At 38.3% G+C, this 21,907-nt stretch overlaps 3 protein-coding genes across 4 annotated transcripts in view; 1 reads left to right on the top strand and 2 right to left on the bottom strand.

The window, feature by feature from the left end:
- Nucleotides 1–16,334, bottom strand: part of LOC111339437 (uncharacterized) — a 48,929-nt gene extending 32,595 nt beyond the window's left edge. Inside the window, exons 1-27 of one of the 2 annotated variants that reach the window (XM_088757170.1) lie at nt 15,748–16,334; nt 14,449–14,609; nt 13,376–13,648; nt 12,592–12,778; nt 12,027–12,220; nt 11,716–11,847; nt 11,368–11,596; nt 10,910–11,016; nt 10,741–10,803; nt 10,511–10,648; nt 9,972–10,128; nt 9,118–9,351; nt 8,572–8,768; nt 8,242–8,376; nt 7,689–7,934; nt 7,195–7,278; nt 6,880–6,984; nt 5,863–5,970; nt 5,265–5,369; nt 5,051–5,158; nt 4,652–4,768; nt 4,164–4,271; nt 2,991–3,098; nt 2,494–2,562; nt 2,022–2,129; nt 724–822; nt 221–308 (exon numbers count right to left, since the gene is read on the bottom strand). In XM_088757170.1, the coding sequence (XP_088613296.1) occupies nt 221–308; nt 724–822; nt 2,022–2,129; nt 2,494–2,562; nt 2,991–3,098; nt 4,164–4,271; nt 4,652–4,768; nt 5,051–5,158; nt 5,265–5,369; nt 5,863–5,970; nt 6,880–6,984; nt 7,195–7,278; nt 7,689–7,934; nt 8,242–8,376; nt 8,572–8,768; nt 9,118–9,351; nt 9,972–10,128; nt 10,511–10,648; nt 10,741–10,803; nt 10,910–11,016; nt 11,368–11,596; nt 11,716–11,847; nt 12,027–12,220; nt 12,592–12,778; nt 13,376–13,648; nt 14,449–14,609; nt 15,748–15,904 (3,817 nt within the window). In that variant the 5' untranslated portion in view covers nt 15,905–16,334. The remainder of the gene's footprint in view (nt 1–220; nt 309–723; nt 823–2,021; nt 2,130–2,493; nt 2,563–2,990; nt 3,099–4,163; nt 4,272–4,651; nt 4,769–5,050; nt 5,159–5,264; nt 5,370–5,862; nt 5,971–6,879; nt 6,985–7,194; nt 7,279–7,688; nt 7,935–8,241; nt 8,377–8,571; nt 8,769–9,117; nt 9,352–9,971; nt 10,129–10,510; nt 10,649–10,740; nt 10,804–10,909; nt 11,017–11,367; nt 11,597–11,715; nt 11,848–12,026; nt 12,221–12,591; nt 12,779–13,375; nt 13,649–14,448; nt 14,610–15,747) is intronic. The other variant, XM_088757171.1, reaches the window with a different exon arrangement.
- A 360-nt stretch (nt 16,335–16,694) lies between these two features.
- Nucleotides 16,695–18,477, bottom strand: LOC111339462 (small ribosomal subunit protein mS33). The gene is made up of 4 exons (XM_022946131.2): nt 18,287–18,477; nt 18,064–18,199; nt 17,220–17,280; nt 16,695–16,937 (listed from the first exon to the last, which is right to left on the bottom strand). Exons 1-4 carry the CDS (start codon nt 18,364–18,366, stop codon nt 16,906–16,908), a joined length of 309 nt encoding a protein of 102 aa, XP_022801866.1. The 5' UTR covers nt 18,367–18,477; the 3' UTR covers nt 16,695–16,905.
- A 9-nt stretch (nt 18,478–18,486) lies between these two features.
- LOC111339454 (acyl-coenzyme A diphosphatase NUDT19) lies at nt 18,487–21,658 on the top strand. Its single transcript, XM_022946117.2, has 6 exons — nt 18,487–18,699; nt 18,827–19,173; nt 19,457–19,616; nt 20,110–20,201; nt 20,333–20,435; nt 21,067–21,658. Exons 1-6 carry the CDS (start codon nt 18,571–18,573, stop codon nt 21,340–21,342), a joined length of 1,107 nt encoding a protein of 368 aa, XP_022801852.2. The 5' UTR covers nt 18,487–18,570; the 3' UTR covers nt 21,343–21,658.
- The last annotated feature ends 249 nt before the right edge of the window (nt 21,659–21,907 follow it).

Raw genomic sequence — 21,907 nt, 5'->3', positions numbered from 1 at the left:
ACACCAAGTTAAGGCAAGTAATCTGACTCAAGCGCGTGAAAATACAACTGAGTTGTATCGACCGGTTTCAAGTTGTTTTGGCATCTCATCCATGGAAAGGGTTTCTAAAATGTCGGGATCACTTATCACATCGGAAAAACCGCGTTGGCGATGAAAACCTTCAAACATAATCAGCAGATATTGTTTTCTCTAGAAAATATATGAATCGATGGAGACCCACCTATATCAGCTGAATTTTGCGTCCCATGTCTCAGTTCCTCTTGAAGCTGCCTGTCTTTCGAATCGAGCATAGATTGAAGAGAAGCAACCTATAGAAAGCGAGAACAAATCTACTCTTTGCTCATGACGTACCGTGTTTTAAACATAGAATGCAACAAATATAACGAAGAGAGCCAAACCGCTACTAAGAGAGACATTTCAGTAAACTGTAGTACATTTCCACTATGTTTTTCATCGTGAGCCAATTTTAACAGTGTCATCGCTTCTAAGAAAAAATTCGTTTTCTAGCAATTGGTGTCTCACAGAACGATTTGTGTCTTTGCATCTATTAAGCTGTCTTCGAATTGCGAGACAAAGTCAAACTTATTAATACGCAGCGTCACTTACATCAACGCCGCTACACGAAAGACCAACGTTGCATGAAAATTGCTCCGTTTAACATCAGCAATTTCGTGAATTTAAGGATTGTAATATAAGTACAAACAAGTTGAGTGTTTGGCAAACCTGTTGTTGCGCATCAGCCAGCTGTTTATCTGCCGCTGCTTGTATGGCAGCTCTCATTCGCTCCGCTTTCACAGCTTCCAGTTCTTTTTCCAACTTCTCCTGAAGAAAAAAATGACCAGAAAAAATACAGAAAGAGGCAGGTTTCTTTAATTATGAGTACATCGAGGGACCGGTAAATAAAATTTGCAGATAGTAATTTATTTAAAGAGCTTAAGCAAAATATAAACTAGAGCAAAACAAATCTAGTGAGTGGCAACGGGGAGAGCTTAAATTACGCATTTCGAACTTAGACTGAGCGCCATAACTACCTGTCCGCGCTGCTTTGTCGCACAATTGATGTAAATTATGACGAGTCCCAAATTGCGAACAACTGGTCGCTAATGTCACTGTAGGTAGAACTGTTGCCAACTTGATTTTTACGCTCACCGCCTGTAGACTACAAGTCTTGTCGAAGATCTCCATGTAAACCAGCGCTTAAAAAATGTAAGGTCTATAATCACTTGGTGATCGTTCTTGGGCCGGAGAACCCTCTTTAAAACTTTGCGTTTTTTTCTCACCGGAAAGTGTCTGATAACTTTGCGTTTTTTTCTCACCGGAAAGGGTCTGATAACTTTGCGTTTTTTTCTCACCGGAAAGCGTCTGATAACTTTGCGTTTTTTTCTCACTGGAAAGCGTCTGATAACTTTGCATTTTTTCTCACCGGAAAGCGTCTGATAACTTTGCGTTTTTTTCTCACCAGAAAGCGTCTGATAACTTTGCGTTTTTTTCTCACCGGAAAGCGTCTGATAACTTTGCGTTTTCTCACCGTTAAGCGTCTGATAACTTTGCGTTTTTTTTCTCACCGGAAAGCGTCTGATAACTTTGCGTTTTTTTCTCACCGGAAAGCGTCTGATAACTTTGCATTTTTTCCTCACCGGAAAGCGTCTGATAACTTTGCGTTTTTTTCTCACCGGAAAGCGTCTGATGACTTTGCGTTTTTTTCTCACCGGAAAGCGTCTGATGACTTTGCGTTTTTTTCTCACCGGAAAGCGTCTGATGACTTTGCGTTTTTTTCTCACCGGAAAGCGTCTGATAACTTTGCGTTTTTTTTTTTTCCTCACCAGAAAGCGTCTGATAACATTGCGTTTTTTTCTCACCGGAAAGCGTCTGATAACTTTGCGTTTTTTTCTCACCGGAAAGCGTCTGAAAGCTTCTAGGAATCGGACCTTTATCTGTAACTATAAATGTGTCATCTAAGTTGGACGAATGCAGAATTTGTAAGGTAAAAACTAATGATTTTTGTTTCAAGCGTTTGTTACCTTTATTGCTTGTGTTTCGGCTTCTTTCAGAGTGTTTTTCAGACCCTCAATCTGATTCTCCAATTCTCGAAGCTTGGCCTGTTGTTCCTGGCTTTGGTGATTAGATCTCTAAACACAAACAAACAAACAAACAAACAAACAACGGTTGAGGATCACGTTAGAAAAGAACAAAACTGACCCATAACTTCGGGGATTTGTACCAGAGATGGTTGGTGCGGTCATGGTCATGGATCGAACGATTAGTATGAACATCATTCATCATGTTTACATTTGATTACAGAGGCGCACTTCGCCGTCATGCCCTTACAGACCATCTTCACAGTATACTCCAATTCAGTGCTCCGATGAATAAAATTCTCAATATGGAGCAGTATAACCAATCTCTCGTGATTTTATCATCATAATACAGCAAGTCTAGGAGTTAACAAAATATATATCGTTTTAGCGTGCCCTGTATTAGTCAACCAAGTACCTTCAAATTAGCTTCAGTTTCTCCCAGCAGACTCTGTAACCCCGCTTCTTTGCTTTCAGCTCTTCTAAGCTATTAAAATAAAGCAGACAGAGAACTCAAATTCCTTCACAGTAATCGACTCCGTCTCTAACCTCTAGCCCAGCATTCACATGCGCAAAAAGGCGGATAATTAAGTACGGAGTTTGTTTTTGTTCAATTTTTTTTAAATATGTAATTCATGGTCAAGGTTGCGAGGAAACAGATTCTATCTATGGTTTCATATCCGAAATAATCAACATGGAGGGTTACAAGCTTCTGCTAGTATCGGGTGCACAGTTTATAAAAGCGTTATCTTTGATGTAGACAGAAGTTGGCACATCAGCGACACTATAAATTAATTTGCCGAAATTTTCCCTACTTACCCTGGCGACAAGAATAGTCACAGCTTCGAGTACTAAAAAGTTCTAGTGGTATGGTTATCAAATCAAACAATAGAATGCGCTTGAAGGCATCATTACCTGTTCGTCAGCTCGAGCCCGTTCGTCGTCGAGCTGATGTCGCAAATCAGCCATTTTGTTTTCCAGATAATGCATTTTCCTTTCTCCAGCATCTCTTATTTCGTCCAACTGCCGGAAAAAATGATGTTACTATACGGCATATAATTTATCCATAACCTCATAGCGCATTATGCGTGACAAGTCTGGGTAACCATTAAAGTGTAGTTTGCGGAATAAAACTAATCGATCCCCTTTTAGTGTCAAGACAAAAATTTAAGAATTGTGATTCAGGAGCTCAAGTGACTAAACACGTTCTTAAAGAAAGGCAAGGAAGAAGCATGTACTGTTTACAGGTCAAGCGAGGCAAGCATTTTGTAGGAAGCAGTAGCATCTGTATTCTCAATGAATTTTATCCTCGTAGCCACTAAGAATGACTTTGTTCCGCATAAACCAAGGAGGAGATGGTCAAAAAAATATTTCTCCCGAAAGAATGAAAAAGACAAAGGAGAAAATTATATAATTTGGATATATCAACAAAGTTGAAGTGGTAAATTGGCCACCGTAATGATTACAAAAGCTGACGTTTTGAGCGTTAGCCCTTCGTCGGAGCGAATAGAGGAATTGTGGGTTGTGTGTCCTTTTAAAGGCAGAGAATGGAGCTACTTTATTGGTGGGAACATGGCAACGAGAAAAACAAGAATAAATTAGTGGAATGAAAAGCGTTCGTTGATCCCTGTGGGATTTAGACTGCCGAACGCTTTTCATTCCACTAATTCATTCCACGCTTTTCATACCACTAATTTATTCTTGTTTTTCTCGTTGGCATGTTCCCACCAATAACGTAGCTCCATTCTCTACCTCTAAAAGCACACACAACCCACATTTCTTCTATTCACTCCGACGAAGGGCTAACGCTCGAAACGTCAGCTTTTGTAATCGTTACGGAGGCCAATTTACCACTTCAACTTTGTTGATATCTCCAAATTATTTCGTTACTCCCACCGACGCAGCCCCTTACAAACAAAAACCAGGATGTCTGGGAATGAAGAAGATAAACAGAGATTGCAGATGACAAACTTTTAGGCTACAATTTTTTACCGCAATACCCGCGTACCGTTACTTGGCTCGTTTGAATCAGGACTGTTCAATTAAACGCAAGAAGTGATTTTTGCATGATTGTTACAAAAGCGTTACCTCTCGTCCCGCTTTGTACTTAAGATTTTTCAGTCGCTCCTTTAAACCATCAATTTCATCCTCCAAACCGCCGATCTTTGCAGCCGCTTTCTCTTTTTCTGCTTGCAGCTGTAGAATAAACGAAAAGCAAGAAAATATATTAGAGTTAATGCGCAAATCACCCCTGTTCATGGTTCCCTTAACAAATCTTGCATGTCGAGGAATAGAGTTCTTTGAATTCAAGCGTTGTAAACCAAGCTGAACCAAATCTTTAACAAAGACCAAACAGTACAAAGGTTAGTACCCAAATGAAACAATGAGACCTTCTTGGTCGAGAGCGTTACTCTAGACTTATCACAAATGAAACAATGAGACCTTCTTGGTCGAGAGCGTTACTCTAGACTTATCACAAAGCGTTATGAAGCAAACCAAAGCATCCCGGATTACTTCACGACAGTCAGTTTAAAATTGCTCAAATGGAAGAATTTGACGAACATTACATCACCAACCTTTTCATCCGCTTGAGCTCGCAGTGACTTCAACCGATTCCTGGCTCGCTCGAGTTCGTTCTCAAGAGCTTTCACTTCAGCTTCTAAAGCTTGACTTTGCCGCGCGTATCTCCCATTCTGTGGAGGAACAACATATTACTAAGTTTTATCAACAACCATGTCCAAGCGGAGGTTAAACTATCGTTCCTTTTTTTTAGCGTTAAACCAAAACAAAACAAAACAAAAAACAGCGAAAACAATGACTAACAGTTTAGCTGCTACTTAGAAGTCTCCCTCAGTGTTTGCGCGCCTCTGAATAACAGAGTATAAAAACGAGGAAAGTTACCAGCCTTCAACCTCAAAATGATTGCATACATGCAATTCACAAAACCACCCATGAGCAGTCACGCGCAGACTCACCGCTGCCTCAGCTTGTGCCCGGGCCTCCCTCAGTTTGTTCATCATTTCTGCCAGTCTGTCCTCTAACTCCAGTCTACCTTGTTCAGCTTCTGCGATGACTCCTTTCAGCTAGAGGTATGAAAGCCACAGAACATTTTTAAACAATCCTTAACATACCCCTTCATTTCCGTAAAAAAATCACTTTAATAACCTCCGAATCAGACAACCATCGTACCCTCTCATTTTCGGCTTTCACTTTGTCAAATTTGTCCTGTAGATGTTCCATTTCGTCTTCCATGTCTTCTATCTTGGCTTGAAGTGGAGCTCTGGCACTGGCCAACTGAACAAAACATTCACATTTTAAGATAGGGACTTAGAGGGGGAGTTTGAGCAATTTGCTTTCAAAATAACTAGAAGGTTCATAACATGAATGAACATAGTACGCATCGTCTGATTAGTCTGTTCGGTTTCCAAGCGGATGCTTTATCAAGTTATAGAGCCTCAATTTAACTGGTTATGTCATCAAAGCAATAGAACACATTTTTCTGGGCTCTATAACGTGATAAAGCCACTAAGGACGTTGGCAGAACTCGAGGAAAGCTTAGAAATCACTCGCCTTCGGCTCGTATGATTTCTAAGCTTTCCTCGTGTTCTCTCAACATCCCGCGTGGCTTTATCGCGTTATAGAGCTCTGAAAAAAAATATCTTCTATTGCTTCAATCAAAACAAAATTGGAGTGAATAAAAAATGGCTTTTAAGGATAGGAAGATCTAGGAAAACAATAAAATAAATCAAGATTGTCCCTCATGCACCAAGAGAAAATGAAAGATTACATGATCCCGCAAGCCGCGTCTAGCCTCGTTAAGCTGATCCTTTAGCTGAGCTATTTGTTTCTCCAGTCCAAACATCTCTTTTGCATGTTCCGCTTTCTCTCTTTCAAGCTGAACAAGAAAAGAACCTGGATAAGCACTGTAAAACATTTTACCCTTTCTCATCTTGACAATAAATAAAATAATGTTCTTATTAAATGAGTTTTTGAGTAGATCTGAATGCTGGCCGAGCAACGACTTTATCCGCACCATAAAAAAATACATGTCATCAAATCAATTGCAAAATCTGAAAACATTAATAGAGACTAACTGTGAGTCCAAGATATGAGCTTGGTACTACTACCAACTAAACTACTAAATTTGTAGGAACGGGTCCCTTTAAACCTTGAATCGAGATCTTCTTTTGACAAAAATAAAAATTTTGCTAAGAGTTTTTTTCCTACGAGCATCAATTCGCCGCTTTCTAAAGTATCAATCAAGTAACCAAAAGAACTTCCCTGAGAGTACAATTTTTGCAAAGCTGTGATGGTCACTCGATACCGCAAGAAATCGGTTGCACATGTAGTCTAAACAGCCCAATCCGGAGTCACTTCCCGTATTCGTTTTCGCTCCAAGATAAAGAAACCTAAGTTAACGCACATGGGTTCAAACTGGTCTTGTTCATGCAGCTCAACAATATTTAAGTGTGGTCAAGAGAGTATCAAGCTGGAGAATTAAGGGCCTGATTCAAAAGTAATCCTTCTCGTCGACTTATTTGTGTACGGCTTGGGATGTCAAATTATCCGCTCTCTCCGTGAGTGAACATGTACTTCGTATTGGAAGTGGTTATTTTAGGATCCTCCCGTGAACTCAGAAAATAGGAATGGCCTTAAAAAAAAACCTTTCGCGATTTTTTTGGGGAAGAAGATTGAAAGTTTCAGTTCGATCATCTTTTGTGACGAAAACTCAGTCAAGTCTGGCCACACGCATGCTAGTAGCGTGTTTCAAACATAACCCTATCTTAAAAATATTGAAACAAACCTCATCCTCCATTGTCTCTTGTTTAGCAAGTTTGTCTTTCAGTTTTCTCAGTTCGTCTGACATTCTTCTTAACTTGCTCTCTCTCTCCTCTTTGTCACCTGCAAGCTTAGAAACAAAAACAAATCCCTTATTTCATTCAACATAGGAGTGACTAGCATCATCGACCCAATACAGTTTAAATCCAATTTTAACCACAAACAGTCCTTGTATTTTATTATTTGGTGACGAAGTGACTAACGATGCGGCCGGTACTAGACAAACAGGACAATCTGTTTCGCTGAGCTCCGCACATCAATGGCAATACTCCATATTTACCTGTGAAGCTCTGTCCCTTGCTTGTTTCAGAGCTCTTTCGGCATCTTGTAGTCTAGCTTGTAATCCTTCTATCTCTCCGTCAGGCTGCCAACAGAAACATTTCAATCATAATCTGGACAAATCAGACTTACAGTCACGGTTTGTATTTCCTAAATAGTACAACCTAACATTTGAAAGTGTAGCTCGTTAAACTCCGCAATTCAAAACCATCAGTGTTCCATTTTGGATTTATCATTTCGTCTTAAGTGTTCATCTGCTTTCCTTACGAAGTTTCCTTCCATCTGAAGGCAATATTCTAGAAAGACACGGCTTTCATATTCCACAAATGGCTATAAAGGCATGCACAGGTGTACATCTTCCCCACAAGCATCTTTTTGAAACAAAATTTCGCGTGAAAATATCATAGACCTATCACCTGGATTTCTAACTGAGTGGCCATCTTGAGAGGCCAATCATTTCCCCTTTATTTAAGGGCAATGCTAACAGGTACAGACCTGTTTTCGTCGCTCTCGCTCCAGATCTCTCATAAGGTCCAAGTATTTACGGTGAAGTTCTGCAAGAGCTCGCCCCAGGTCATCCTGATCATTGAGCGGTTCACGAACTGCAGATCGTTTCCTGTTGATATCGTTTCTCAGCTCACCGAGCCTCTCCAATACGTCTTCTTTGTCAAGTAAGTTGTCAAGACCGCTCAGTTCATCTTCTGCGTCCCTCAAACGCCGAGCAAGAGAAGCATTGTTCGCCTGGTAAGAATAATACACTCCGTCAAACTAACCTTTGCATAGAAATATTAGAACAGTTTTCAATGAACTAACCGGAAGTGACCAGGACTTGTAATGGTTTTGGTTGAGACTTTCTAGAATTCTACCGTCATATCAATTCCTTACTTACAAAAAGTTAGGATCTCTTATCGATTAAAACATATCGTGCGCACAGGCTAAGATACACGATTGGATACAATTTGGGATGTCTGAGCGAAAGATTTATCAAGCCTATCGGTGTTACATAAGGAACATACATAATATGATGCATACATACTCGTATACATACCGAGAGATTTTCAACTTGTGCAGCCAGATCTTTTACTTGTCTGTCTTTATATCCGGCATTCCTTGCAGCTTGTAAAGCTTTGTCAACTTTTTCTTGCTCTTTCTTTAATCTTTCGTCTGCGGCTCTGCGATCATCCTTCGAATTACCGAACAACAAAAATCAATCCTTCACAAGCATAATATTCAGTGTTCTAAGTGTCTTCTGCAATTGGCACGAGGCAAAACAACAACATTAACAAAAAATGACATAGCACATTCCTGTTCAATTTTCTTCATGAGGAACGCCCGGCCATTACGAAGTGGATACTCAAATAAAAGCAAGGTTTTGCACCTGCAGTTGTTGTTTTAGCTTATTTAGGGCATTCTGTAGCCTGGCGACTTCAGCTTCCGCTTGCTGTAATCTGTTTTTTGTTTCAGTGAACAGCGGTTCCAGAGTAGATCCTTGGGCTGCCTGTGACTCGGCATTGGATAATCGCCGACGTAAAGCCTCGCAATTCTTTGTCTCCCGCTCCAGTGCATCTTCAGCCACTTGGGTATGGTGTACATGTATCACAAAGGAAATACGTGCACTATGTCAGTTATTCATTTTGATGAAGAAAATCAGAAACTCTAAGAATGTTTCCAACAAATTCAGCCTTCAAGGTATCAAGGTAACTGAATAACGCAGTTGACTTCCCTTTCCGTTCAATAAAACAACGCAGTAACAGACACACGAAACAAAAACAAAACCAACATATTTTCCGACATTATCAAAGCTTTCTGTCTAGGCCTACAGAAAACGCGGAGACAAAAACAAAATAACTCCGGAATACGTTCGACGTTCGATTGCCCCAGCAAACACGCGGGTAGATCAAAACAACTGTGCTTTAACACTCACATTTCAACTGCTGCTGTAGTTTAGCGAGGTTATCCTTCAACTGTTTGTTGTTGGCCGCTTGTCCCTGCATGTCCCTCAATCGCTGTCCCAGCGCATCCTTCTCACGTTGAAGCTGACTGATCTGTTTCGCTTGGTGAGCGACTTGCTGTTTCATAGAGTTTAAATTATCATTCAAATCATCTATGATGTTCTTCAGCTCTTCTTTTAGCTTATCTTGGTCACCATTCTCACTTCCTACGATCACAAAGAGGGCAAGTAATGGAAAAGATGTACAAAGCATTTACAATGTCAAAAGTCTACAGGAAATACCATGAAATAAAAGCAGTTATAAATATTTCCGCTGTTGCCCCTGTTCCACTTGCAAAGAATCCAGCAAATTGAATGAACATTTCCTAATCTTCATAATTTCCTGAAAGGATTTTTTCTCTGCACAATGAAGTCAAGACCACTTGCCTATGAACAAGTTAAGTATTTTGGAAGAATTTTCCGCTTATCGCCATGATTGGATAAATTCAGAACTGGAACAGAAAACGTAACTGTCCGCTCACGCGTGTAGCATCTACGCACTCGTCCAGTGCGTGTTCGTCCAGCGCGTGTTTATCTGACTTCTCCCATCTTTCTTCAAACCCGTATAAACATTGCACAAAAAAATAGAGATATACTTCCTACCATCAATCGATTTTACCATTCTTTCATCAGTTATCAAGAGACTGTGAGGCAAACAGCGCTTGAAAGATCAATTCTTGTTGTTTGCCGATGGCGTGAACATGGCCCACAATCCCTGAACTGAATTAAAATCTCAACATAAAACGTCTTGGATGGGAACATAATACATATTTATAAAAAGCTCTCACTCAGTGCTGCTAATTGTGCTTCTAGTTGTTTAACAGCAGCTATCTCTTCTTGTAATCTTTCCTTTGCTCTGTCATTGTCTTGTTTCAGTTTGCCGTATTCACCTTTCAACTCAAGTAACTGCTGTTCTTTTGCCGCCAAACGTGCCTGAAGGTGGGACTAGAGAGAGAGAGAGAAAAAAAAAAGGGTTTATTTAGAAGTTTATATATCTGTCGGAGCAGAATCTTGAACGGTTCCATGGATTGCAATGGTTCACTCTTCCTTAACTCTGCTCTGTGATCTGTCTACGAACTTTGCCGACTATTCTATCGACCAATCAGATGCAAATCCAAAGCTACTGTGACTTGTTCATTCAAGTCCACCCGATGTAATTGATGAATTTGCCTTAAGTTCTTAATGAAAGCTTTTTATGTTGCCCTTCAACGCGATGGGACGCTGTGATTACTTGGGTTTTGGTTTAACAACACAATTGAAACTGAACAATCAGTACTCGCTTATCACACAAACCAGAAAGAGCTCTTATGTAAGCATATGTGCGTACGTATGCAGGGTCACTGGGGGGCGTATTCCTTATGGTCTGCCTCAGCTTCTCGGTCTCAGCCTCTCTCTGTTTCAATTCATCTGATATATTTTTCAATTGCTCCTCCAACTCTTTGGCAACTTCCTGAAGCTTCCGTATCTGTAGAGGCAAGAATTACTCGCAAATCAAAAGAACGTTCTCGCAATCAAGGAACTCAAAGAGAGGCTTAAAGCCAACAATACTTCACTTACATAGTTTTTCTTATCTGCTATTGCGTCAATAAGTTTTCTTTCTTCTTCACCCAACAAATGCGCCTGGAGAGATCAGAGAGAGGAGATATAACGTCCACCTTATTCGTTTGGTTCATTTTTTTCTTTGCACTTCTCATAACTAGTAGCAGCTATTCATTAATTGTCAGACCTGATCATTGATGGCTTGTTGAAGCATTGTAAGCTTATCTCCTGCCTCCTTCAGCTGAGCTTTCCTCCTGTTTAGCTGGTCAGTCAGCTGTAAAAGAACACCCTCGGCTGCCCGAGTAATCAACAATCGATTTAGTATAATTCCCCATTTATCACAGTGCATAATTGGCTTCTGTACTTATAAGAGTCAACTACGGTGAGATCACAGTGGCAGGGTGTTTTAAATATCACCCAGTTTCACGTGTCGCTTCATCACTCTTTACATCTCTTATCCCTTTTTAGAATAAAGTGAATCAAACTGTTATCCACGAAAAGGTATGATATTGAAAAAGCTTCAGTTGAGAAGTTTTATTCGTTTATTGCATGAAGAGTCTTAACTCAGTCACAAGTACAGGTCTATCTAAAATAATAATATGTTCATTGTTCTCTAATCAATTATGCCACCTTTAAAATATATACCTTGCTTTATTGCTCTCTCTTTGTCTTCTAAGTTTTGCACCAAAGCCTCATGTATTTCTTGCTGAACTTGTTTATTCTGAGCATCATACTTATCACTCGGTCTTGAGTGTAGTGTTGTCATCTGACCATGCTGTTCACCACTCATGATATTGGATTTCCTAGCAAATTTGTTTGGTTTAAACCGAGCTTTCCCAATGTATGGGCTTTCATCTTCTTCACCGTCTCCAAACTTCAGGGGAAAAAATGAGTACTAAATTACAACAAAATTTGTTACCTTAAAATAACTTTGTGAACCAGCACAATTGCTTGGAACACAAGACCTTTCCAGCCTGCCTTCCCCCAAAGTACCTCAACTCCTTCTGGGAGTGGCAGCATCCCAAGGTGTTCAAACTTGGCATCCAACTTATAAAATGCGAGTTCTTGTTCCAGCTTGAACTGCTTTTCACAAGCCTTAGAAAGTTCAGAGGTCTTGCTGGCTAACTAAAAACAAAAGAGGAAATGCAAAACAGGTCAGAAAGCCAGACAGGCTGGCTCTCTCCTAATAAAACCTTGAATCAAAATTATGTACTGAGCCAGAAATGTAGTTTAAATCCTTCAGGAATGTGAGATTACAAGTACTTTGAATTGTGACTCTCAGTGACAAATGAACAATTACAAACCAATTCTTCCTTTGCTTCAAGCTGTCTTTGAAATTCCTTAATTTTCTGCGATAGATCCAGGTTCTGGGTTTTCTGTTCAGAGTTCCACTTCTTCAGCTGTTGTAACTCTTCAAGGGCTTGGCAATTTTCTTCCAAGAGTACTTCATATTCTTTTTTCTGTCGATTAATTTCACCCTCCAGCCTTTTGACCTCCTCTGAGAAAATTAAAAAAAAAAAGACCCATTAAAATAAATTTAAAATGAAGAAAACATCTAATGAATACAGGCTATAGGCAAGTACATGTAAGACTGTTTCATTTGGTATTGACTTAAATAAAACAGACAAACCTTAATTGAGTCATGACATCATGACATATATTCTTCCATGTGATTGGTTTGTTGAGGAACCTAGTTCCTGAACAGCACGGTTCATATTTACAAATCAATTATGATTAGTTGACACAGTAACTTATTTCCCACAGATCTCATTCAAAATGTAGTTGAAATCTGATTGGCTAATTCAGAAACCAAGATACATACAATATCAAGTACATTTTAAAATTGGTGAAGTACATTTTGAAAGTTACCTTGAGCATATCGTTTGTCAGCCATTTGTCTGTCTTCATCAGAAACCTTCTTTCCATCTAAATAATTCAATGACCTCAGCTGGAAAATCACAAACAAATGACTATGTTCCATGTCTGCCATGGGATTGCCTTCCATGGAAAAACTGTTCAGATCTTGAAGAGGCCTCAATTTGGTAACCTCAACATGCTATAGGATAAAACAGGGGGAAAAGTAAGTTGAAATAATAAGGTAATCGTTGGGTGTAGCCACCTACATGTATTTCTGGATCAAGAGTTCTGACAGAAGTAAATCCTGGTAGGTGGATATAGATCTACAGTAGGAACTTAGGCAGGAAATTAAAGAAAGGGGTTGATGTTGGTCAAACCCTAGATTTGTGCTATCCTCTTGCCTCATGGAGGTTCATAGGAAATCTTCCTTAATACTTTCTTTGGCTTATGTTTAGAACAATTGGTGATATCTGGACATTTTCCAGGATAAAAATGGAGAGATAACCTGAGTAGGTAAAAATACAGTTTTACTTACACTGTGTTTATTTTGGAAGTCAACACACATTTTGAGGTACAGCACTGCATTAAATACATGAAAGGAAAATTATTCAAACAATTTATAGTGGTTCTCCAGTCCTAGTAAGGGGTTTAAAGCTTAACTGGTGGCACAGTGTGAGCTATAGTTTTTATGTTTCTGATGAAGTCTGGTTTCTGATTGGGAGAATCAAACTCTAGAGGAATTGATAAGAAACAACATTCACAATATCAAAATAATAAAGGGTCAGGTACTACTTACACTTGCAAGTCTGTTATGTGTAATGTGAAAAGTCTGTAATTCTCTAAGCTTCTTGAAAACAGGAGCTGGTAAAGTTTCAATCATGTTCCCATTCAGGTTTAAAACAGTCAGATGTACCAGACAGTCCACACCTTCTATCTTTGAAATACGGTTGTTGGCCAAGTGAAGTTCCCTGAGCTGGGTTAAATGATCCAGTTTTTCTATTTTCTCTATCATGTGGTTGTTCAGGTTCAGATAAATAAGTTTCCTTAGACTTTCCAAGTTTTCAATGTACTGAAAGGAAACAAAAAGCATAGACTAAGCTATATTTCATACTTTTTGTTAGTTTTATTGTATTCTACCAAGTGACTATAATTCCAAGTAAAGTTCTGCATTTATTTAGGTTATATTTAGGAAAAAACCATACATACATACATAGATACGTTAGTTGACCACTCCCCATGGGGGCTTTTCAGGCCAATTCCCACCCATCCCACCCCAGGGAGGACATCCACTACACAGTAATCTCGTGCGTGGGAAATTGATGTCTCCTACCCTTAGCCCTGCAGGAGATGGGGCCTACAGTTTATTTGTACTTATGCAAGAAGACTAGAATATCAATCCATTTATTATAGAAAGGTAGCAAATTCTCCTCACTTATTTTAAGACCATGAGTACCGGTCTGGCTGGGGCTCGAACCCTCGACCTCCCGCACAACACAATCCGGCGCTCTAACCAATTGAGCTCACTGGGAGGCAGTTTGAACTAACCAGGAGGCGGTTAGCTAAAAAACCCTTATAAACAGTCATGTATCTTTCAGGATCTTCAAGATTTTTCATCAGATAGGGCCTAATTTAGAGTACAAAGGAAAGGATCACAAACTAAAGAAGCTCTTGATTGTTAAAGAAATTCTCCTTGTCAGCACCTTAGGAAATGTATTGAGAATAGTATGGAGAATATGCATACTGATGTCAGGGTGTCAAGGGTAATTTAAGCAAATTAAAGGAAGAAAGGATTTTTATGAAGATTGAAAGTGATCTGACCAGGCATGCTGATTTTTTTACTTAATGAAGGTAAGAAGAGTAGAAATATACCTTGATTTTCTTGTTGAGGTCCTTTCCTAATGTTACATGTAAAGATGTTACTTGGGAAATATTCTCTTCTTTCGTCAATCTCCTAATCAGGTTCCCTGTTAAATAAGCCACACCAGATTTCGAGGGACTTGTCACATCTCTGGTTGGAGGCTCATCAGGATCTGGAAGAGAAGGGATAAAATAATATATATTTTTCCTGCTTCATAATGATCCACAAAAAGTTATGATGAGTGCAATTGTTTGCCCTTATCCTAACCAATGAAAATATGAATTATGACAAGAATCTGCAAAAACACATGATCAATGAGTCAATTTGTCCAGCAAGCTGACCAGCTAAACAACTGAAGAATTCAATCAAACAAGCTGTAGGGATACTCAACAGACTTAAAAAATTTTAGTCTCTGATTGGTTTTTAGAGACTATTATTTCTTCAGATGGGGAATAAATTTGACACCACTTCTAAACGACTGAATCTCCTACTGGTACTGTTTAACCCAGGAGTTTCTCAATAATTAGAGCTTTTTCCGTAAGAGGCAATACAAATGGTATAATGGTACAATGTTTAACCCAAAAAGGGCTATAAAGGCCTGCCCACAGGCTAAACAGATGGTAGTGAGAGCTCTTACTGATGACAATAAACTACGGCAACCAGTTTTAATATTAATTGAAAATCTGTACTATGCACTGTTTGTGCATACATGTATATGGATTTGATTTCTTTCCACTGCCCACAAATCTAAATTTTTTCCATTTGACTTTTGTTTAAACTTCTCATGTTCTGCCACAACTCTGTCAAAAAGTGAATTGTTCTTGAAATTTTGTCCACACAGACTTACAATACAAGCCCAGTAGAACAAATTAACAACGTAACAAATAATTCTGAAATGTCTTTCTTTTCTCAGAAGCAACTATAAAAAGCAACAGTAGTAATTAGCAAGAAAAACGGACAGGTAGTTGTGTAAAGGAATATTCAATATCTAGGCGACCAACTGACCAAGTTTGGCCGAGTCTTGATGATTTATCTACACCCGAAATTCTCGTTAAGATAAATCCCTTAACTTCACTTAAATAAGAACTTAACTCATAAAATAAGACATTTACATCACAGGAAAATAATTATCCTCTGTTGTATTTATTTTCTGCGCAGCTGAGGGCTTCATAAAAAAATAATAGACAGTACGATGGCGAACACTTCTCGTGACTACTTATCAGCGGGTGGATAATAAGTTAAAACACACAAGTCGAGATGTAAAGTAAATACAAATCGTTTACTACATAGTGTGTAAAAGAGCTTCATACCTGGTACATATGCACTCAGAGCATCCATGTCACCAACCTCTTCCTCTTGTTTATCGTGCCTAGTGTAACTTCTACCATTATTTACGGGCACTTTAGGGTTTTGTCCATTGGGAGATGATAGCTTGCGACCTCTCGATGACTTTGGAGCAGAATTCATTTGATAGTTTCTTTGGAAAGCTAACGCCGAAACAAAGCAGTTACCAAGGTGCCGTCAAAAATCAAGCGGCTGGACTTCTTTTTCTGGCACAAAAGTCGTCGATTTGCAGCCATGTGCTTGTATGATAGAGGTTGTTTTCAAATTCGTCCAGCTAAACAGCTGAAGATAGCGGCGAAACAACGCTAAGAAGTTGTCAACAAAATGAAATATTCATCGGCGGAGTGTCAAGTGAGCACCAACTATCCAATGCGCTACGCGGGTTTTTCAAATTTCAAAAAATTATAAATTTCCTTATCTACACGATACAGTAAAATTCTATGGTAAAATACTGCTAATCAAACCATTTTCCCACTCAAAATGATCCACAATCTAGTTACTCGATGAAATCTCAATTTGTATCGTAGGAGCCGCTTAAAGGCGTCGATGGGCAGCGGTAGACAGACACAATCCTATCTTGGGGAGGGGAAGGGAAATAGGCCGCCGCCCGAAGTTTTAAAAAAAAGCAACTCAGCTGAACAGTGTAAAAATTAAGAAAAAAAAAATTATTAATCAAACAAAGAACATTAGTGACTCAAGTTTTTTATATGTATTTTTTCTTTTAAGGACATTCTGATATTTACCATTCTGACAGGGGGAGGGCAGGGGTCAACTTTTGCTCTCTAGGCTTGGTAATGATCACTTTTAACAAATCCACTACCAAGCCTGCCATATACCAAGATTCGTACAAATAACCAAAAAAAAAAACAACAACTAAGTGCACACACTCACAAAACAGAAAAATACATTACTCTAATGTATCAAGTTTTTATTCTCTTATTAGAACACAGCTTTTTCAAAGAGCAAAGAAAAAACCAGTTTAGTTTAGCCTCCTTCACATGACCTCATGACATTATTGATATTTCCAGGCAAGTAATGCTATTTCACACATGTCGTGTCCCAAATGATGTCATAACAATGACAGTATAGCATACAGCATTTGGACAAGAATTTGAGATGTTCCTTTATTTCTTCTTTTTTGCCCTTTTTCCTTCACCTGCAAAAATTAAAAGCAATGATAAAAAGAAATAATAATTGGAATATAGGAAAAAGGTTTGATAAATAATGAACCTAAAGCTGGTTATGGTGATATGAATAAAATTGAACTGAAGCAAAAGTGCATTTTAGTTAATGATCATAGGTTAAAAATTCCTACAAACATAAATGCCAAATGAGAAGTACAGGAAACACTTAATTTTTTTTATTTTTGGATCCTCTAGAATTCTTGTTTGATACCTCAACAATAAAACCCAACTGGATGCCTACTAATACTACTCACCTTTTTTAGGAGGACCTTTTCCTCTTGCCTTCCGCTTTGCAGCCATCTCTTCTTGGAAATTCTAGCAAAATATTAATAACCACCATCTTTAAACCTTAAATTTTGAAAGATTGTTTTCCTTGTCAAGTCGCAGTCATTGCTATTATACCAAAAAATGCAATTCCTTTTACATACCACCTTGCAGAACAAATATCAAACAGTTTTCTTTATGGTTCCAAGGACCTAAATTTTTCAATTCTCTGAATGAATACAGAAATCCAAAATGTTGACAAACTTTCCCTGTTCAAGTCTAAATTGTGAATATTACTCCTTAGTTGAATCCCTCTTACTCCCTTGTTATTTATTTATTTATTTCTATTTTTCTCAAGCTGCTTAGGTATAGGTTTGTTTGAGTGCCTGCAATTGTTGTCATTCTTTTATATATGTGTGAGTGTGTTCTTTCCTTTTTAACCAAAAATATTTTGTACTTAAATCGTGCCAAAAATCTGATACCTCATTTTTGTAAAATATGAGGAGCCTGTGGTTTGCATAAGCCTCTTGGTTTCCCTATGGGTTTCCTCGCCACATGCTATATCTTTATTTATATCATATCAATGTATATGTAATTCCTTTCATTTCAAATGGCAAAAACAAATAAGCAGTACAAAACAACACAATACAAATCTAGCTGGCTTTTTGACAAAATATGACTTCTCTTACACGATTTTAGCACCACTTAAACTCTCTCCCATCAGTTGACTCAATAGTGAAACAAAAAATGAGAGGATCTAACATCGAAGTTCACTATTCATGGTACTGTAAATAATCTCATAGAAAAGGGCAGATCAGTAGATTTTAGACTTACCAGATGAAGATCGGTATAAAATCCATAATGTCTGAGTTTGAAAAGCAGACTTTGAAACTTCTTTAAAGGGGGGTAATAAGTAGTAAGCTTATCTGCCAAGGGTCTCTGGGAAAAGTGCTCCACAATTCTGTAGGATCTGAACAGAGGAAAAACCAGCAAATGTATATTATTCTCTTTCAAATGCAAACGATGCAAAAGTATGTTGGGACGAAACTCAACTTACTTTGGAGTTACTTGACGAGTCAAATCCCCAAAAATCCTGGCTCTCAATAGAGCCATTCTTCTTATGTAGTTCGCACTCATGATGATCTTAAATTCAGAAGCAAATCACGCAAAAATACTCTCCTGTAACGAGCGTTCGAGGATGCCATATTGTTCCAAGAAGGCCGCCATGTTATTAAGCAGAGCGAACCTGGATCGAGAGCTTAGTGGCCTGGTCAACAAATTCAACATGTCCGCCGAAGAGAGCGTAGAAACAGACGAGGATTAGTGGAACGTACGAACAAAATGAGTGCAACTAGGCCTTTAATTCGAAATTCAGCCACATTAATTTTGGTGGCTAGAAATAGCCAACTTAAGAGTCCCTTTGACTGGAGGGTCTTGTTACTGGAAAGAGCCGCTAAAAGTACATTCATGGTAAGTTCGTACTGAAATTAACCCGGTATCGCCTGTGACTTTGTGCAAATTTTTGTCTCAGTTTTATCTGCCATGAGCTGAATGTATTCTTCTCCGTAACCATTTCGTTCTTCTCTTTCAATTTAAGCCAAGCATGTATGTTTTCCCTGGTGGTGTAATCGACAAAGCTGACTTTTCTAATGACTGGATGGAATTATTTAAACAGTCCTTCACCAAGTTTGGCACAAACTTCACACCCCTTGTCGACGTTCAAGGACCACGCCCACCCGTGGTGAAGAAATCTGGATCCACAGATTTACCAAGTGATATCGCATTACGAATTTGTGCCATCAGAGAGACATTTGAGGAATCTGGTATTCTTTTATTAAAGAGCTTCTCTTCTGATAAACAAAACAGTTATCTTGAAAAAGATAGTATTCAGAATTGGAGGAAAGAAGTGCATGCAGATGCCTCCATGTTTTTCACTATGTGCAGGTAAGGATTGAAAAGAAACAATATTGCATAAATGACAGTATTGCATAAATGTTAAAAATCAAAATTTCCTGTAAGAGTTAAATGGGTAAATTCCTCTAAGATTTGAAGTGGTTTCATGTTTTAAGGACCTCTGTTAGAAATTTTCCCCCTTTTGAGATTTCATTTTTCTGTCTACTCTTCTCACTCTCTTTAAATTCTCTTCTCTCTGCCTCTCCTTTCCTGTAGGTTTTGTTATTATCTGATCTTCCTAAATTATCATTCTTTCCTATCTTAATTTCAATAGGAAATTTGAATGTGTTCCTGATGTGTGGGCCCTGAGTGAGTGGTCTAACTGGCTGACACCTGCTCATTTACCCAGACGATATGACACAATGTTTTATATCTCCTTTCTTGATGAGGAGCCATTGGCACTGCATGATGACACGGAGATGACTCACTCAAAGGTGATTTGCATGTAGGACCTGTATGCAACCATTCCACACACTTATTGATATGATTGACTTGCCTCTCTTGTAAGCAACCTGAACTTATAAGTCTTATAATTTTTTGTTTTTATTAGAACTTTTGACCTCGCAAAAGGATCATTATAAGTCAACCACACTCTATTTTTGTCTTCACAAGTTAAACCACAATACTATACTTAGAATAATCCAAAAAGCAGAACAAAGGAAAAAATTTGAACAAAGATAAAGAACTGATAATAATGAAGAGGTGATGATGACATTTTAATTAAGTCTTGCACTCAGCAGGATGCTTGTTGATCAAAATCTTCAAGCAAAATAAAAGCCCAGAGATAATGTACTGAAAAAGTGGTTTTTAAGGTGCATGATCTCAATGCATTATAGTTGAATAGGATCCTTGAATGTTTTAGATAAAATGTTGACATGAGGTTGTACTTTTTTAAATATTTTTAGCAGACAATTTTTTTTTCAACAGTGGATGATTCCAGCTGAAGCTTCTGCAAAATATAGGGCACGAAAGATCAAGATTGGATTCCCTCAAGCTTATGAGCTGTTAAGGTTTTGCAGGTAAGCATATTTTTTCAGAAATTAAAATATTGATCTTTCAATGGCCTTTTGGTTGAATAAATCAAATTCATTGTCAACTCCATGACTGTCAATATTGAACTCAAACCAAATGCAAAATAACTTTTATACAGATTTCCAAAGTGGGAGGACTTCCAATCTTTTCAACGTAACCGCGCTTCAGATGGATGTGAACAATGGCTTACTATCATAACACAGTGTGTTGATGGCACTCTGGTGAGTAGCAATCTGTTTTCATAGTAAAACTAAACTGATATGGCTACAAATGAGACATTGTTGAATTCTTGGAAATATTCAAATTTAACCTGCTTAGAGTACCAGATGTAGTTACCTATTAAGTAGTAATGTAGTTACCTATTAAGTTGTAGTAATGGATTGTATGCTGCACTTTTAAAGTAGGTCTCTCCACTGAGAAGCAAAAATGGAAACCAGAATATTAACTGGAGATGTCTGCATTAAGGAATTAATATTTCAAATTTGTGGTCATTGGAGTTTCAAATCAGAGTTTTTTTTTTAAGTGGTTCTGTGTTACATTATTCATGCATATTATCCCAGGGTTGGTTTTTGTGAATAGTAATGGAAGGCTCATAGCTAATGCTAAAAAAAACTTTAAGCAACACACTTGTACTGAAATCTTGAAGTTCATTGACAGTCTAAAGCTGAAGTCTAAGTCAAACTTCATTTGAATGACCTTTCTTATAGTTGATCAACTACTAAAAGTGATAAGGTTGCTTAAAAAGCTGACTTTTTGAGCCAAATTTCACTTTCTCGCTAGTAAGACATATAGTAGTTTAATTTGATGTAAATAACCTTGGTCACTTTCAAATGGATTATCTTACCATTTCAGGTTGTATTTCCACACGATGATCTTTATCCATCTTTGCATAAAAGAGTCATGGAGGAACTGACTAAAACCTCCACAGGACAAATTCCAATTCTTAATCAATCAGAGACATTAGTGCAATTAAACTCCAAGGGAACAAATTTTAATCGAATGAGCCTTCAGTCTGGTCTTTCATACAACGTGATGATTAATGTGCAACTTCCCCATGGACAGTGCTTACCAGTGGATCTTGAAAGGATTAATGAACTTGCTGGAGACTCAGTTGAGTCACATCTCTGAACACTTTGGACTTCTAGTCTCAAAAAGATCGACCAGGGCAGTCAAATTTTGATAACGAGTACGGTGGGATGAAATGGCACTATAATTAAAGACTGCTTAAGGAAGCCAAAAATTGAATTTAACCAGAAAATTTCACCGGAAATCTTCGCGCAGAACCCTTTCAGGGTTCGTACACTTTTGACCTGTTAAAATTCCATGACTTTCCACGACTTTTTCATGACCTTTTGAAAGATTCCATGTCCTGTTTGCAAACATTCTCACAATGCGTGCTTCTGTTTATTTCACATGAAATTAAATCTGATTTTTGGACTCATCAGTTAACTTTTCAACTTTGGGTCTTATTGCCTTTCACTCATAGAGAGCATATTAATTTTCCGTGACTTTCCATGGCCCACACCTAAATTTCATGACTTTCCAGGCCTGGAAAATGAAATTTTGAAATTCCATGACTTTCCAGGTTTTCCATGACCTGTTCGAACCCTTCCTTTAAACACTGAAACGCGTAGACACACGGCACCAAAAACTCTGACACATCCAAGAAAGTTTTCTTCCTGACTAAATCGAA

This window comes from Stylophora pistillata, chromosome 4, assembly GCF_964205215.1.
Source record: "Stylophora pistillata chromosome 4, jaStyPist1.2, whole genome shotgun sequence".
NCBI lineage: Eukaryota > Metazoa > Cnidaria > Anthozoa > Scleractinia > Pocilloporidae > Stylophora > Stylophora pistillata.
The sequence above is the reverse complement of the archived record's forward strand: the minus strand, read 5'-3'. Positions and strand labels throughout refer to the sequence as shown.